The sequence below is a fragment of the Salarias fasciatus genome, chromosome 20 (genome assembly GCF_902148845.1).
Source record: "Salarias fasciatus chromosome 20, fSalaFa1.1, whole genome shotgun sequence".
NCBI classification, from domain to species: domain Eukaryota; kingdom Metazoa; phylum Chordata; class Actinopteri; order Blenniiformes; family Blenniidae; genus Salarias; species Salarias fasciatus.
The window spans coordinates 7987432-8006367 of record NC_043764.1 but is presented as its reverse complement, the minus strand read 5'-3'; the positions used below and the strand labels follow the sequence as shown (position 1 = coordinate 8006367).

At 42.5% G+C, this 18936-nt stretch overlaps 1 protein-coding gene across 1 annotated transcript in view; it reads right to left on the bottom strand.

Annotated features, from left to right (window-relative positions):
• mtcl2 (microtubule crosslinking factor 2) overlaps positions 1-10402 on the bottom strand; it is an 84200-nt gene extending 73798 nt beyond the window's left edge. Inside the window, exons 1-3 of the mRNA XM_030118451.1 lie at positions 9277-10402; positions 4068-4169; positions 3320-3442 (exon numbers count right to left, since the gene is read on the bottom strand). Of these exons, the coding sequence (XP_029974311.1) occupies positions 3320-3442; positions 4068-4169; positions 9277-10254 (1203 nt within the window). The 5' untranslated portion in view covers positions 10255-10402. The remainder of the gene's footprint in view (positions 1-3319; positions 3443-4067; positions 4170-9276) is intronic.
• Positions 10403-18936: the final 8534 nt, after the last annotated feature.

Below are 18936 nucleotides of genomic sequence, written 5' to 3'. Positions count from 1 at the left end.
ACAAAGGAATCACGTACCGCAAATATCTGAAGCAGCATTATCAATGTCTGACACGTCTAAGAGCTTTAATAAGAGCTTTTGTGGGTGTCAAAGGGTCATCAGAACTGCACAATACTTTACTGGAGCTGTTATGCCAACATCTCAAACCAGGAGAGCCAGGACCAGGACCTTCAGGATTATCAAGGACTGTCTCACCTCACCTCAGTCTGTGTGATCAGGTCAAATCAGGACACACTTCAAAAGCCAAAACAGAAAAAATCTGGTGAGTTTCCACACAAGGCCATTCTATCTCTTAACCAGAACCCATAAGATCTCTCATTACACAGTCAGCCTGTTTACATGCACACTGAAAATCTGAATATTATCATATTCATGGAGCTATCAGATTATTAAACAGTGACATGCTTTAATAGACAACAGGGGTTATCTGAATATACGACGTAAGATCAGCACTCGTGATGTTCTCCACTGTACTCCAATGTCTTTGTTTACCCAGTTATTTGGTTTCTGTTGTTCTTTTACACCTATGCATTTATTAAATTGTAGAAAACAGTCATAATGTGAGTGGGCTCAGTTTTGTTATTGAGTTGTTTATTGTCCAGTTATGTAACTACACACTGCATAACTTCCCATAGTTATCAAAATGTTTTTTTCTTCACTAGGCAAAATCTTTTGACATTATTATATTCACCTTGTTTTATATATATCATATATTTAGCTCAATTCGCTTAGTCTTAGGACGACAAATAAATTCAATTCCTTGTGTGCTGCTCTATGAAATATTACCTTTGGAATGTCTTTTCCATCACATCCAGTCTCTCTAAAACAATTACACCGTTTCAAACAAAGCGAGTGGCACTGAAACCTTTTGGCTTTTTACTCTACTAATACAGAGAAAGGTTTACTCATAGCTGGTGCAAAACGATGACGTGATACTGAACCTGCACATCATGGAGATCGTATTAGGAAAAAAGTAAACTGCTGTACTACCAACTGAAATATGACTCAGGTAGCTTACTTCTAACTGTGATTTGCTTTGTTTCACTGCACACACTTTAAGTTCATGGCAAATGTAATCAAATTGAGTATTTCTAAACATATAAATAAATAAATATTTACAGAGGAAAAAATAAATGGTTTGGCCATTAAGTGGTTTACAAATGGGACCAGTCAAAAAAGGCTTCGGGGGCTGAATGTAGGCCAGGGCTCAGTGTCACTGCTGGAGGGAGCGCGTTCTTTCAGGATATAATTCACCATCTAATAGTTTTTTGATGACCATCTTGCGAGGCTTTGGGCAGTGTCCATCGCTCCAGGCTGAGCCAAACGACTGAAGAGCCTCAGGGAGGAGAGCCATCTGATCAATGTTCTCTTTTTAAACTGTGCAGATGTGGATGAGGCATTTTGTCCTCACACCAATGTTTGCATGTGAAACCGTAATTATATTTAGTGTGAACCTTTCATCAACCCTGTCAGATTTAATTCTTTTAGGAATTATTAACAATTAGCACCACATCAAATAAACTGCAGACAGATGGACGATTTTATTGTTTATCGCTCGAGAGCAAACTTTGTTTTTGCCAAAAACCTAATGTATCCCTGTCCTTTAGCTGCTCTGTTTGGAAAGAAAAAAGGATATCCAGAGCTGTGACAGCTGCTACACTAAGCAGCGCAGCTCAACTGTTTACAGTCATTGTCTTCTTTGTCGTCGCTTTTAAAGTGATTTTCCAGTTGCGACTGAGTCACGGCGGAGTCATGGAGGCAGCAGCGAGCTTCTCCTTCTCTGAGGCTAATGATGAAGCTACTGGAATAAACAGAGGAGTGACGGACAAAAAGAGAAGCTTAGCAAAGGCTTAATGCTCTCTCTCTCTCTCTCTCTCTCTCTCACACACACACACACACACACACACACACACAGGAACAGCATGGTGTAACTCGACCTGTCGTCTGACTCTGCATGCCCTGCCGGCTAGAAGACACAATCGGCCATGTGCTGTGGGAGTTCCACACAGGAGTCAGGTTTTGTGTCTCAGCAGTGGATTCTTTTCAGTTTGCTGTTGTGATGAAACCGCTTTGCTGAAGTCAGATGCAGACTTCGCCTTTTCCTTCAGCTCCTTTTCCTAATTCCTGCAATTGGCAGCAGAATCCAAGTCGGGTTTTCGCTGGAATAAAGTAATCCTCGACTACCTTGTTTCCTCTTTGTCTTTGGACATTTTCCATGACTCTTTTAGCTTTTTTTTTTTTAAAAAAATGCATTTTCCTTCCGCTGTTTCATCCTCTCACTCCAGATTGGCTGGTTTGAATTTTCAAATAGTGACCAATCCCCTCTTTTTTTTTCTCTCCCTCTTTCAGACTCGGAAACAGGATGTATGCTCATCTTCCTCCCTCCCTCCTTCCAAAACAACCAGATGGTGAGACAGCCACTGAGAGACAGACAGCAGCAGCAGGCGGGTCGGCCCTGAGAGTGATATCACTGTCTCACTTTCTCACATACACACACAGACTCTCTCTCTCTCTCTCTCTCACTCTCCCAGTGTATAAAAGCTTCTTTGTGTCCTCCCTCACACGGAAAATGTTGGAGGAACGCAGTGAATTTGACAGAGAGTCACCACTGTCCAGGGCCAGCGTGACAAAATGAACGCTCAGGAGGTACACCGTGAGCTGTGTGTGCGTGTGTGTGTGTGTGTGTGTGTGTGTGTGTGTGTGTGTGTGTGTGTGTGTGTGTGTGTGTGTGTGTGTGTTTGCAGTCTCTTTATCGAGGATTCCTGAAGTGATTTGGATGTCTGATGTTTGTGCATACCGTCATGGATGCTTGAAAGAGAGACTGCACACATTTAACTGAATCATTCCTGGAGAAACTTGGGTTACAAAGCGATTGATCCCTATCGGTTGTTAAACTGCGGTCGAACAGCAGCCCCCCCCCCCCCCCCCCCCCCTCCCCAAGAGACACACTGCCTTTTTTAAGCTCATGCGACAGTTTGTAGTTTAGACAAATAAAAAACCTGAGTTTAGAGAACGCCCGCCCTCCCAGCAGTCTCACAAAGAAAATGGGTCACAAGAGCCGCGACTGGACCAGACAAATCATTGCAAGTAATTAAATTAAAACAGATTCCCTTTTCAATGGTTTGATAACACTGGCTCTGCTGTTTTTCCAAAACAAAAGTGCATCATTGCCAAATTCTAGGTCAGATTATTTACCCTAGTTTACTAACCAGTAGCATTTAAATCAGTTAAGTCTCCAAAAAGCTAATAAGTGGTCGATCTTGACTTTTTAAAAACCAAAAATAATCTGAGAATAACCAGAGCGGTTGAAACCACTTACTTTCACATCCTGCTCCAGCGTTCGTATCAGTTCTCCATCCACCTGCCCCGTCTGGGCCACGCGGAGAGAGCGCCGCTCTGCCTTTCTCAGCCGGTACTGCAGGATGCGGCAGGTCTTATTTGCCTATGAGAAAGTCGTAACGTGAGCAGGACAACAGGCACCACCAATCACAGTTTTTCTCTATTTCCCAGCATAATTTTAATGATAAACTCTGTGGTGTTGAAAATGCTTCAGCTTAAATGCACAGTTTAAGTGGACAAGTCTTCATGACGAGAGGCTGGCGTAAAATTGCAAGCGATCAAGCTGTAAAATCCATATGTCCACGAATCGTTGCAGCAGAGATTTGTTGGTAGCAGAAGAAAGAAGACGCACAGGGAGCCGAGCGTGAAAGACAGAGGAGATGAGACAACTTGCTGGAGGCAGACACGGGCTGATGTCTGTCTGAAGCACCAGAGTGAAATGAAAAGGGAGGTCAGCGGAGCTGCCACGATATGTATTAAACATTTAAAAGTGTATATTTTGTCTTAATCTAATGATCCTAATTTTTTTAGTATTTGCCCCATTTCAATTATTTTCCTTATTTTCTTTGTATACTGACTTCAAGTTTTATGTGACACTTCTGATGGAACAAACTGACTTCCCTTCATGTTTTGAGTTTTTTTTTTTTTTAAAAAACAACTTTATTGATTTTTTTTTTTATCTATAGGTCTGAAATTCGAACACAAAGTTTCCATCGCAGCACTCGTACCTGCTCCAGCTGTTGGCGTAGCTCCTGCAGCTGGTAGACGTCGTCCTCCATGTACATGTCCCTCATCTCCAGCATCTCAGACCTGAGCTCCTCCATCTCGTCCTGGAAACAGCGAAGAAACGACAGCCCATGAGTGCACCTGTCATTTGGCTATAAAACGTTACGAGCCTCTCCTCCCGGCGGCCCGCAGACAAAGACATGTTCTGTGCCGTAAACAGTTCGGACTGCAGAGAGGTGACGGCATCCCACGCACGTAAAAAGACATGTTCAACGTTTAATAGGTGTCATTACAGCTTTGAGCATCTTCATCGTAAATCTGAGACAATCATCACTGTCAAACACTCAAGCCATTAACCTCCTTATGATCGTAATCACTCCTCATTGTCATTAATCATCAAATCTTCTTCTTCATTATTCTGTAACAATTAGCGTCCTCTTAAAACCAAGTGCCAGTTAATGGTCTGGAATGTCAGATTAAAAAAAAAAAAAGAGAGAGTCATCAGAAACATCAGCGTTGTGCAGTAACATAAAACCAAGCTTCATTGATTCTGCTTTTCATCCTCCTCTCACGAGGTTGCACCGCTCGGGTCAAAGGTCATGGTCGAGCTATTAGTTTACCTTGAAGGAAACAGTCCCAGGAGGGAAATGGAGTCTTATTGCAACAAGCAATAAGAGCAGAGGAAAGGAAATTCCTTTGAGGTAGAAATATCCGAGCAGCGGAGCAGCATCCCAGTACCACTCCTGCACAGATGATTAATTTACAGTGGTGTTGTTCTCCACATCTCCTTTAGACATAAAGAGATAAATTATTCATTGCAGCCTGACACCACCAATTGCATCATCCCACTGAACTCCTATCGAAGGTGCAGCGTTGTATCGGCGTGGGAGTCTGCAGTTAAAATTAAACCACAACCCACAAGACAAAGTCTGGGTCACTGGAAATGGGATGTCACGCAACAGCGTGCCTCCGAGACTGCGTGCCTGTGTTTGTACGTGCATATTGTGCAAAGCGTAACAAGCTAAAAGAGCGCACGCAGCTGGAGGAGTAGTAGTAGTAGCAGCGGCGGCGGCGGCAGCGGCGCTGTCATAATTTACTACAGCGCAGAATGTGGGTCAGCTTCTGCAGCTCCAACCGAAGCTCCAACCAGCTCCAGGGATGCGAGTAAATAAATTTGAAATGTAGAAGTGAAGACCGGGACATCAGGGTGATGGGTGTGCCCACATCTCCTCCAGCTACAGAGTAAACTGTGTGAGTGGGGATCATATAAGGGTAAGATGTGGGGGTTGAACGTGCAGTACGTGTTTGTGTGTGTAAGCAGTTTTGTGACTGATGTGTTGATCGTGCTAAAAATGACTGCAGCAAGAGGAAATCTGCACACCGCTAAAAACCGCTCTGTACACCAATCAGTCGTTGCATTACGGTGAGTGATGGCAAAACATGCAAGACGCCACTGTTTTAAAGCAATTTATCCAACGGCGCTCATCTATTGGATCAGACCACACAGGTCAGCATTCACTCCTCGCGTGTGTCAATAAGTCTTGGATGCAATGTCATCCATTCACCAGTTTGTCCCTTCCTTCCAGGACCACATTTAAAGATGGCTTCAGACCAGCAGCAACCAGGGATGCTCCAGTTCTGTCATTCTGGTGATTACCATCTGTTTTTTGTCAAACTTGCTCAAGTCCTCATGCTCAGCACTGATCACTATAAACACACTCGCTCCGATATATCTCACAACCTGACTGGTGTCATGATAAAAAGAGAACCTGTGCTATAATGTATACAGACAGCAAAAGAGGAAAAAGAAACAATAACAAGAGAAGAAGGCCCAAACAGAAGAAAACACGAGGACAGGAAAGGGCAAAAAGGAAGTGCAATCAAAGGGAAACAAATAGAAACCACGGACTAAAAAACAAGGTTGGAGAAAACAGAGCATGAAAGCAGCGTGGAGCAGCAGAGAGTGAGGAAGTGAGGACACGAAACCTGGGAATCACAAGTTAATGTGGCGAGAGACTGCGAGGGAGAGACAGAGCGCGGTGGTCCACTGACCCGCTTTTCACAGCTAACTAAAGGAGAACAGGAAAGATGGTCGCTGTCATGTGAGCCTGCAGCCAGTCAGGAGAAGGAATCAGCCAATCAGCTGTCATGTCGGCGAGTCAGACGAGTCTGGCAGAAATTAGAGCGTACATGCACATCTGCCATGATAACAGTCCTCCCTGCGTGTATCCAGGTATTTCTGGATGTTTGCCCTCATCATGCTTCCAGACCTTTAAAACCTGGCATTATCTACGATCGCAATATCTTCAATCCACTCACTTCTTAGATCTGTGATCATTACGAGATATTATGAAGGACACTGAGAACAATTCTATAAATGTGAGGGAGCTCATTGCGGACATTAATCAAAATGAGCATCACTCATGAAAAGAAGCTCTTACAGATACAAAACCTGAGACCTTGCTCATATCCACGTGAAAAGCCATTAAATACACAACTTACACACTCTCTCACAAAGATGAACGAAAAACTACATACTCACTTGTTCAACAAACATTGCTCTGAAAAGAGCTCATAAAATAGTTCACATCCACAACTCGACTGTCCTGGTGTGTGTGAGAGCTTTTCAGATGCATATAGTATGTGAGCATTTCTGTTGTATACGTGTGTGTGTTTAAGTGTGTGTGTGTAGTTCCTCAACTTGAGTGCGAGAAAGTGTTTTTAATTGCATTAAAAAAAAGCTTTTTATGTGCCTGATCGAGGTCTTCAGTATGTGAGGGTCTTTTCATGGTGAAGCTGAATGATGTCTCCTGCAGACCCTCAAAGACTTGAATCATGATCCTCATTAAAACATGTAAGAGAAACTGAAACCATCTCTATAAAAAGAAAGACGAACACCACACTCTGTCTTATCTGTAACATCCAGCTGGTGTGGAAATGGAAAAAAAAAATCTGAATCTCACTTAAGTCCTGTTGCAAACATTTAATGCATTATTTAGTATTACTGTAGGTAATTCTTTGCAATGCAAAATATTGAGAATCAAGCTGAATAGCAAAGAGCGGCTAAGACACGGATGTAGTCGTTGCAGATACGGCCATAAATTTCAGTCACGGGACAGACATTCTTGATAAATTCGTTCCAGTGAGTTGAATCTTTGGGAAACTTGCCTCAGGTTCAGCTGTAACTTGAAGCCAGCAGCACAGATCTTGTTGTTGTAACGTGTGGATCTAGATAATACCTACTGAACTTTATCCTGCAAGAAAATCACTATGACAATTAATGTGGCAGCAAGGAGTGACCCAGCTGTGTTAAACAGTTTAACTCCTCTTAGCCCTCCACCTAGTAACTATAAGCATGATGTGGCTGTAGGTTTAGCCTGGAAGGCAATATTTCTGACTGTAGCCACTAATTCTGTTGCAGCCTCAACAGAATTTGACGGAAACATTATGCACACTGAGGTAGAAAGTCATAATTAATGAGATTCCAACAGCTGCTAGCTGTCTTGATCTCCTACAGTAATTACGATGGGAATGAGACAGTGCAACTGCACCAGAAAGGAGCCAGCGTATTAATATGCAGTGCATGAATCCACAGTGGAAGGATGACAAGCATGAAGCATAAACTATGAAATAGAAAAAAAAACAAAAAAAAAAAAAAACATGAGCACTGGGGGATAAAATAAAGAGGCAAGGGGAGGGGAAATTTGCCTGTGGACTTAGTAAGTCAGAGGCCCGAGTCGGACGCCTGGCAGTATGTTGTTTTGATCTTCTGATTACTAACCAGGTGTTCCTCACAGCTGCAACAACAAGCGCAGCCAGTCACTTCACAGCCAAATCTCCCAGGCTTTATTGTGGTCCGCTGAGATACCGCTGCTCCATGATGGCCTATATTCCGTCTGTAGAGTTGCTCTGTATCCAGCATAGCTGGGACTGACTACGGATGACTCGATAATAAAAATAAGACGATAGTTGGATAGTTGCACACATAATCATGACACACCAGCGTCGGATAAATATTGTCTGTCCATCTAGATCAGCAAGGTGGCGAGTAGAATCAAGACTTGATTTGAAAGACTGTAGTGTGACAGTCATAGTTCCCCTACCTCATCCAGAGGACAAGACATGTTTGAGATATTTTCTTGCACTGACGCACTCAATTTAAATAAATGAGTTTCAGGTTTCACTGAAACAGTGAGACCATTTCATTAGAATCAGGTGTGTTGGAGCAGGGAAACACCCAAAACATGCAGGTGAATGGCTCTACGATGAAGCTGACAACACAGATTTAATGAAACGACCCAACCTGTAATGGAAACAAACATGTTGAACATCACCAATATTTACCAAACTCCTTGGAGGAAAGAACAAAGGGTTCTCCTGCTTGGACGTGCACTGCTGATCCATCACCAGCCCCAAATAAATCTCTGACAATTATTGGCTTGTCTGGTCAGTGCCAGTTAGTGCGTTCGGACATCGTCTACCATTGATTTCTTTCCCCTAATCAATCACTCCCAAGGCCGGCCTGACCAGTGGATCCACACCCTCGTGAATTTTATCTCACAGAGGCTTCTCAGATTGCAATCCAACAGTGTGAGTTAGAATAATGTTTGACTCGTTCTGATTATGCATTCCTTTGACTTGGGTGTTAAGAATACAAATGCCCTGTAGATTCCCCAGACATCTCAGCTCTGAAACCATTGCCTTCAGGAAACAGGTCCAAGACAGAATGAGGCAGATATTGCTGCAGGCATAAGAATTTATCACCATCTACCACCTCCACACAGCTGATAAGAAATAACAGAGGAGAAACTCTGCACAAACAAATCCCCTGGTGTACACAGGACTTCACTCTGCCGTTCTGTTTATGCTGAGGTTTGTGAGAGTGACTGTGTTTTACCTTTGTGCCACAAAGTGTGCAGACTGTTTATAACATCAGTATCCTTGAAGTGAGCAACCTTGGAAGCGATCCAATACAATCTACACTCAAGGAAAACCAATTGAGAATAAACAGATGACTAGGGAGTGTGATATCATGATTCTGACAACAGAGGAGCTGGTTTCAAGACAGTTAATGCAGTTTTGAATGAAATAGATGCAAAATGAGGTGGGTATCTGGGAACATGAGCCTTCCTGGTGTGTGAGAGGTGAAATGACTGAAACAGTGTTAAAAGTCAGGATGTTGCAGCACATCAGATTGAATGTCACACTTACTTTGAGGTAATCGTTTTCAGATCTCAGCTCTTCTATCTCCCTCACAAACTCTTCCTGCATGCCGTCCATAAACTCCTCCGTGAGGTCTGAGAAAGCCAGGGACGTGCTGGCGGGCACCCTGCTGTCAAACGAGGTGATCGAGCGCTCCTCGCCGGGAGAGATGCTCCCTTCCCCGGTCTCCGCTCCCAGGGAGAGCCGGTCCTTGTCTGTCCTGGCGGCGGGTTGCTGGCTCGCTTTGTCCGCGGACGGCGCGTCCCTGAGCGGCTTCTCCGCCTCCGGCCCGCCGCCGCGGCTGCTCCGGGACTCGGCGTCGCTGCTCGCGGCGTCCGCGGAGAGTTTGTTCTCCTCGGAGGCGCAGTCCGACAGCTCGGAGCTGCTGTCGGTGGGGGAGAGCTTCCCGGCGGCGCATCCGGAGTCTTTGGACAGGTCGTCGGATCCGATGCTGGCGTCCGAGACCTTCCTCCTCCCCCCGGCGGTCTTCGCCGCCTTGGACGCGGAGGTCTTGGACAACGCGGAGCCGGAGACGGAGGACTTCCCCCCGGGTTTGCCCCCACTCTTCTCGGCTTTGCCATCCTTCCCGGGGAGGCTCCCCACGGGGCTGCGCCGGGAAATGCGGCTCCCCAGATGAATGGCTCCCGGCTTGACGCTCAGGGTCGGGGTCCCGATCCCTCCGCGGATCTTGGTCAGCGACCACCCGGGTACATCCTTGGGTCTCGCCGGCGACGGAGCCCGGTTTATTTTCTTCTTCTCGCCCGGAGGCGGAGCGGACAGCACCGCCGACAGCTCGGCCGCGTCGGGCCGGGGGTTGAGCTGCTGCTGAGCGGGCGCCGCGTGGAGCGCCTGCCCGCTGTCCGAGCTCTCCGTCCCGCCTCCGCTTTCCATCTTCTGCCGAAGATGGAGTCTCCGTTCCTTGGGCGAGGCGAAGGCGAAGAGCTGAGTCGGAGAGTTGTGGACATCAACCTCCTTTGTTTTTGTCATTCATTCCGTTTAGGCCGAAACGAGAGAAACAGAAAGGAAGCCTCCTATCTGCAGAAGTTGGAGGGCGAATAAACAACTGCAGAGGCGCACAAAAGGAGGAGAGCCCTCCGGATACAATGAGAGCCCGGAGAGCAACAGGACGGAGCGGGAAAAAAAAACACACCCCCCCCCAAAACACGATGAATAAAATCTAATTCCCGCTGTGTGTAGTAAAGTAACGGATTACTCCGCATAGGTCTGCTGAATCCTGCTGCCCTCTGTTCAGGAAGGATCTCTCTGCGTGGATGAAACCTGCAAGCCGGCTCCTTCTCAGAGGAAATTCTCTCTCTCTCTCTCTCTCTCTCTCTCTCTCTCTCTCTCTCTCTCTCTCTCTCTCTCTCTCTCTCTCTCTCTCTCTCTCTCTCTCTCTCTCTCTCTCTCTCTCTCCGCCCAGATAACGGGATGGAGAGAGAGTGAATTCAATTCTGCAGCTCTCTGTCGCCACCATTACAAGGCAGCAAACCTATGAGAACAACACAAAGAGCATGCAAAATCCATTTTCACCAGGGGACAGGCAGGAGCCATTTACTCCGCTGTTTTTGCATATCCTTCCTTCAGTCTGATGGATATTCATTACTTTTGTGTCTCATCACATCGTAACATTTGCTGCCCAGTTGTAAGCTGTGTCCTTGTGGTTAATTTATTAAACGTCTTTACAAGAGTGAAATGGTTCGTTGCATTAATTTTTCCTCATAGTAGGAAATTCTATTTATTCTAAGATACTTCATTCATCGATCCATCTTGTATGTTGTGTTGTGTTGTGTTTTTTTACTGTAAGAGGAATCGGGAGTATCTGAACTCCTGGAGGACACCCACACAAACACAGAGGGAACATGCAAACTCCTCAAGGCCCGGCCAGTGTTTAAACCCACAATATTTGCACTTTGTGCATTGATGCTGCAAACCATTGCTCCACCATGCATTTCAAGATGATACTTGAAATTGTTGTTTTTCTGCATTGAACGAACTGTAGTGTGAGGATGAATTGGGACTCAGGGACACACACACACACACACACACACACACACACACACACACACACACACACACACACACACACACACACACACACACACACAGGTGGGCTGCTGACAGTGGGATTCATACCAGTGAATTAATTCATCTAACCTTCAGGTATCCACTGCCCTTCAATTCCTCTCTGAATTCCTTTATGAGCACTCCTTTGGGTATTTGCCACTTTCACAGCACACATCAGTGTCTTTGGAAGCTAATTAATACACCGTCATGAAAACATGCTGGGTTTTCTGAAATATTTATTGAAACTCTCAAATAAAACATAAACATTGAAATAAAACGTCATAAAAGGAGCCATCAGGGAGAGGCAGCTGTCCTGGCAGATTCCCCCCAAAAGTAAAGTGAACTCCAACTGTGTGCATCACTAAAACAAAGACTGCAGGCATTAAATAACAACATATGGCATAGTTATAGTGAGTAGATTAAAAAAAATGAAAAGAAGAAAACAAAATGCACACCACGTACTTGTGATGTAATTCTGTTGGGGCTTATCTTTAGTAAATACGTAATTGCATCTGGACTTTGAGGATGAAGCATGTTTGGAAACAATGAAACAAATGTCCAAAATCTGTGCAGTGCATTGCAAATAAATAACAGTACAGTGCGAGATGCCACAACCTTTTTTCAACAGATATGTATCTAACACCCATAAACACAACTGCTGAGTAAGCACCAGCACCAGCTGTATGATTAATTCATTTCCTCTGTTGTGGGAGGTCAAAGCGTCACATGACTCCAGGTGAGACTTATTGTGTACATGGTAACAAAACACAGGTGGTTTCAGGTTTCCAGCCTCTCCTGTGATCAGATGTCGCCTCAGAATAAAATGGCCAAGGGTTTTCAGAGTTTCCGGCTGTATTAGGTTGTGTTAGTTTGTTAGCTCAAATATGTACTAAGATTCTGAGGTATTCAAAAGTAACGGCCACGTAATGCCAGTTTGAGCTTTTTGTTAGAGCTTCGTGTGTTCTTCCTGCGTGTGCATAATTTTCCTCCAGGCTTCTTGTTTTACCTCACAATCCAAAAACTTGTTCACTTAATTGGTGGCTACAAAACTGCCTGTCGGGGAGATTGTGGGTCTCTCTGTGCAGTTCCTGGAAGCTCTCGTGTCCGCAGTCCCAAACAAAGTAACATGGAAGCTAGACGGGCAGATTTAATGTGGCCTGAAGCCAGAAACAAAATACACAAAGGTAGCAATGAGCTTTTTCCACCACTAACCATCACATTCCTTCATGAATATTACGTAAATACATTTTCTTATACATAATTTTCGTGGGTCATGCATTTTCAGAGCAGTCTATGCATGTGTCCTATGCTGTACCCATCAAACTATGTATGCAATGGGTAGAGAGGTATCTGTATAAGTGACAGGGAGGTTACGTAATCACCATCCATTAGGATATGATTTGTTTTCATTATTAAAGCGAAAAAGCAAAAAGTGACCGCCTACTTTGCCCGCACATTAGTCTTCAGTCTCCAATAGGAACCACAGCATGTTTCCATCTCCATGTGCAGTTTATCTTCAACCAAACACTACAATCAGTTGGGCTCCGTCATAACTTCCCACAAACAGCAGCCTTTCTGCTCCTGTTTATTCTTTGATGCTTTTATTTTACTCTCCAGCGGCTGTTTGTGAGACTGCAACCATCATCTGACTGAAGTCTCATCACAGTGCCAATGCAAACGCTGTCGATTCATTCTGCGGTGTCAGAACCACAGTCTGTGAATGATTTATGCGCAGAAACCCCAGAAGAGCAACACAGAATTGGAGCGCTTAGAATGGATTTTAGCACTAAGGGATCAGTGCTGCTGAATGACCATTTGTCATGTGCTGGAGCAGACAATTGTGTTCAATAATGAGCATGTTTACATGCACACAATTAATGCGATTATACCATGCAGTACTCATAAAACTAAAACTGATTATGGTGAGATTATATTCTTGTTCCACACGCAGCAGTCATGCATCATTGTAGGTTTTTTTCATGCCACTACCATATAAATTCCATGGTTCTAAGTAAATATTCATATTTGTCCACCTTGATTCTAATTTATATTTTTGTTCTCGGTTCTTTCTATTTCTATGCTCCCATTAAGAATCCAATGCAAGATGGAAATTGCAATTTGAAGTAGAAGAATGGCCCTTTGAATCATTAATGAACTGGCCACCCGTTGTTGGTGATAAAAGGCATTCATTGAATAATTAAGTAGAACCCAAATAACACCATCGCTGGGGTCTTCATAGAGATCTGCATCAAGGTCCCCCCCCCACCCCCTTGTCTATCGCATCCTCATCACTCTATCTCATCCCCCACAACCTCACTATAAAAGACAAGGAAATGTTGAACCATATTCAGGGTACAGCAATTCCTCCAGCATTCACAATAGATTATTTAACTGCTGGGGGCTTTTGGTTCACAGCTTGACAATAATGAAGCCCAGAGTCATGTGGGTGTCCCAATAGTACACACATAAAGTGGACGTGTGGAGCGTTTTCATTAAAGTTATTAGTATTTCATTCCATTTTATCAGCGTAATGAGGCTGGTTAATGCATAGTTTGTATGCGGCAGAGCAAACCGTGTTGCACCACTGCTCCGTTTAAATATGTCAGTCCACCACAGCTTGTTAATGATAAGAACAGGTTACCATTACGGTACCATAGCGCAAAATAATTTCTGGTTAGCTTCTGGAATGTGTATCCAAATGAAATCCAAACAATAATGACACAAACAGCACTGAAGTTGTGAAACACTAAAACAACAATATGTAGAAATAGACTGTCTCTAAATAATATAATTTCAAAGTAGGAGAGGTCATGTAGGAATTTGTAGCATGAGTATGATATTGGTATTAGTAGTAGTAGTTATAGAGGTAACCAACAACAAACACACACAAGGAAATGGACAAATCAATTGAAATATTTCAGAATAGAATGCAGAAAAACAGCTATCTTAAGAAAGACTCAGGAATGATGGACATGTTAACCCAAGAATTTGCATATCATTCAAGAACTTCAATTCAGTCATCCATCTCCTCCATCCATCCATCCGTTCATCCATCCATCCCAGCTGATATACAGGTTTGACACTTTCCAAATTTATATTATAATTTTTAGAGAATGATTTTCTCTGAGGGCTACAGTTTCCACTGACAGCCTCAAACCCTGCACGTGAGCTTAATTTCTAACTTTTAGAAATACCCATCGGTTTCAATGAGACTGTTTCTGGCTGTCTGTCTTTATAGATTTGCTCTGAGATGAAATTCTAACCAAGAAGACAACCAGAAAACTGACCGTACCATTGCCATCACTCAACCACACTCATCTCGGTGTCAGTGGAAGAACGGAGAGCGTTAACCCTTCCAGACATCCAGCAAATACTGGAAGCTTCTCACTAGTTATTGGTGCCAAAACACCATCTCTCATGTATCCCTCATTGCTGACCTGTCTGGGTAACAGACCGCATTTATTCTAATCAGTTTCGCTGAGAGGTTAAAAAAAGATGGTGACAGAAACTTGCTGTCTTTGCAAGATATCTTGAGTCCAATAATTGGAAAGCTGTAGGTACAGAATGTGTTGGTAGTTATGAAGAAGAGCTGCATCAGCAGAGTGACACCGAGCCACAGACTGCCCATCCTGCTGTCATGAACAGACAGGTAGGGTAGTCTTATATGAGTATATGAGTCTCCAACCATTATTTAAAAGGGTCTGCTTTGAACTTTTTAAATCTAGCGGTGGGTTTTATTTGATTTGAGCATTTGCTGCATTGTTATCTTATTGTTGACTGAACTCATTTGAGTTTTTAATCAGAGGCATCTTCTGAGGCATTTTCAACTCCACCTGAATATTTTGAGTCTCCAAGTGAGAATTGGGGAGGTGATTTGTCTCTTGCAAGAAAAGGCGGTCTCACATGGTGTGATTTATATGGAATAACAGTCTTCTCCACAGCTCTCCCTCCCTTGTATAGCCTACAAAGCGTGATATCAAATCATGCACCTCCTGCTGACAGTGCACAATATCACCTGGGGCTCCTCAAAAGTGTGCACCATTAGCTGTCCCATCCTTTTGTCTTTGTTCCAATCCAATAGCAGCAGGAATGTAATGAACTGAGCTTTAAAATGCCTCATTATTGAAATGGAGTTTCACAGTTTTTATTCCAGTGATCTTTATGACTGTTTGCATGCAATAACGCCACCATCTTCTCTTTAAAAGAGGGTCAAAATGTTCCTATTTGAAATGTAATTTTGTAAACACTTTGTCCGTACAAGCGCCAAGACAGGGCAGGTTTCACTGAGGATTTTTTTTGTAGCGCCTAGACAAACAGATCAGTGTGTTTCATGACTTAGTTGGGCCAATTCAGAAGTAACAGCACCCCATTTGTCAGTCGAGAATATTTTAAAAGATCATTTTCAAATAATTTGTTTAAATCCACTCAGACTTATCAACAGAATGCATTAAATCAATAAATGTATTTTTTCATTTAATTAAATAAATATAGTGAAGTAAAATAAACCACCCTGAGTGCCATGCCATGTCTCCTAACAGTAAGTGGTGAGAGTGTGAGAGTGTGTAAGTGCATGTGTTCATGTGTAGTTTGATGTATAAATGGAGGGGGAGGAAAGACAGGTTATCCTGTTTTCAATTTATAATGTTTTTAGATGCTGTGAAGCACTTTATGTTGCTTTTATCATAGGAAAAGTGTTATATAAATAAATATTAATTTGATTTGATTTGAAATATCCAAACATGAAATTATGCATAATCATTATAATCATTTTTTCATCAAATGAATTATTTAAGCTGAAATATTGGAAATTTAAAGGAAGGTTTCATCCTTTTCAAAGGGAGTCTTTCCTTCCCACAGCTTTCGAATGTGATCATTCAAAAGCAGAGCAAAATGAATGTACAGACATCTATTGACACACAGTACATCTATTGTGTTTTATTATTTTTTTAGTAAGGCTATCTACAGAAGTCATTTGATTGGTGTGTTGTCTCATATATCACACAGTCACATTTGAATAATTTATATTAATGTAGTATTTCATGTTTGTCATTTACTCTGTTGTGTCCAAAGCACACATGTGGAGAACATGCAAACTCCACACAGAAAGGCCTGAAGCCCCGACAGGTATTAGACTTTCTTGGTGTGTGTGTGTGTGTGTGTGTGTGTGTGTGTGTGTGTGTGTGTGTGTGTGTGTGTGTGTGTGTGTGTGTGTGTGTGTGTACTTGTACAGCTATATGTTTTGAGGACCTTTTGTGAGGACAATGGGTTTTTATCCTTACAAGTGAGGACATTTTTGCCGGTCCTCACTATTCGACAGACCTTTTTTGGCCTTTTTGAGGGTTAAGACTTGATTTTTGGTTTAGGGTTACAATTAGGTTTAGGTTAGGTTTAGGGTATGGGTTAGGGTTAGGCATTAATTTTTGATGGTTAGGGTTAGGGTAAGGGGCTAGGAAATGTCCTCACAACATATCGCTGCACAAACGTGTGTGTGTGTGTGTGTGTGTGTGTGTGTGTGTGTGTGTGTGTGTGTGTGTGTGTGTGTGTGTGTGGTTGGTTGATACACTCGTTCCTTTATGCTCAAGAAGGGATTTTTTTATGCACTTTTGCTGTAAATCAAACAAATCGTGCCTCCAAGAAAAGAAAGCAGGAAACTTCAACTATCTTCTATCCCCATCTAGTGGTGTGAAACGGAGCCTACAGTGGACCGTTTGAGCACAGGACGTCAACACCACTTATCAAAAGAGGAAGAAAAAGCCCTGTTTGTACATCTGCATGATAAGAAAGCAATTACACAACTACAAGCGGTTTCATGTTTATTAGCACGCTACAGCGAAAAATGGGGAAACTGACTTATTCAAATAAGTTGATACTGAGAGACCATATGTGATCATTCACCTGATGTGATTCAATAACTTCAAGAAATCTTATTATTGTTGGAATGCCACAAACTTGAGACTGCGGCTGTTGTTCCACTGGTGGAATATTTCTTAAATGAATGGAAATTTTATGCATGGTGGTGTAAGCATGTATATATACAGCACATGACTGTCTCATTGTGTGTGTGTGTGTGTGTGTGTGTGTGTGTGTGTGTGTGTGTGTGTGTGTGTGTGTGTGTGTGTGTGTGTGCAGGCAGACCTCTTTGTCCCACTTTGTCTCTGAATAGGATTCCTTTTCTTCTCCCCTGCACTGTTGTGTTGTGCTGGTTCCCTCCTCCTCCTGCTGACCTGCACGCTCTGATTCTGTTCTCCTTTCTCTCCTCCTAATCACACCATCATCATGGTTATGTAAGTCCAGGACAATAAATCCTAAGTTTGTCTGAAACAAATCACCCAGCAAATTTTAATGCTTTCTATCTTTGGTTTACATTGTAGTCCTTATCGCTGATTAATACTGTGAATTTTGCAGTTTTTTTTTTGCGTCTAACTGCAGCTCGTTCATTATTTTATTATTCAATTTTGAATAGGCTCACAGTTGACAATATTTGGATTCTTCAAATTTGAAATTCCATTAAATATTTCATGAAGTTTAATGGAACAAAAATGTAACCAATCATGCAAAAACAAACAAACCAGAACAAATTCTCAGTAGGAGTATGAGAGATGATGATAGTGTGCAACGTGTTTCTATTTCTTGGGTATGCATGTTTTTCTCTGTAAGCTTGCTGCCAACTTGATCACACACTGCAGTAACTGGTGATCTCCATTATTCACTAGAGAAACAATACTCCTTTCTACACTGCTGGGATTTTCCACAATTTTTATTTTAAATAGGCTCACTGTAGGCCTTCCACTGACACTCGGCAGAAACATAGTATCACAAAGAATCACAAAAAGAGAAAATGAATACATGCTTCAGATCAGAGCCATTTTTCAAATTCCTGTCATCCTTCACACATAAATTCCAGTCAGACATCCCATTGATCATCTCAAAGATATAAAATGATGCGGGTTGAAATACGACCCGTTTCAAGTGCAAGTGTTCGATTGTCATCTTTGTCATCGCTGATTCACTTCAGCTTGAATTGATGTTGGACTAAAACTCATATCATACAACGTAGTGCATATTCTCAGTCGTAGTGTTTTTTAGAAGACACATGACCCCTGATGCAAGTGGTTTCAGTTCACGCTGTTCCTTTTATAAGGCTGGCTTATAGCAAAAAGGAATCTGGATTTCAGTGGGAGTTTTTTTTTTTTACCTAATTTTTTAAAATGTCAACAAACAAACATTTTTAACACTGAATTCATTGTCTGGATAATTAATTGAATTAAAATCTTTTTAAAAAAAAAAAACAAAAAAAACAATGTCTCACCTACCTTTTGAGATCTTTGATTCAAGAAGTAATTTACACTTGAACTAATTGATGAATGAATAAATGTATCAACAATTTTCAAATTTGTAAAAATCCCACAGATTCCTGGTAATAACAATAATGATGATGATGATAATAATAATAATAATAATAATAATAATAATAATAATAATAATAATAATAATAATAATTTTTTGTCAACGTGCATTGTGATTGGGCCAGTGTTCAGGGTCTTGCATATGATTGGCTAATGCTCTTGTCAGTCATTTATGTAGCCCCGCCTCCTACCAGAGATT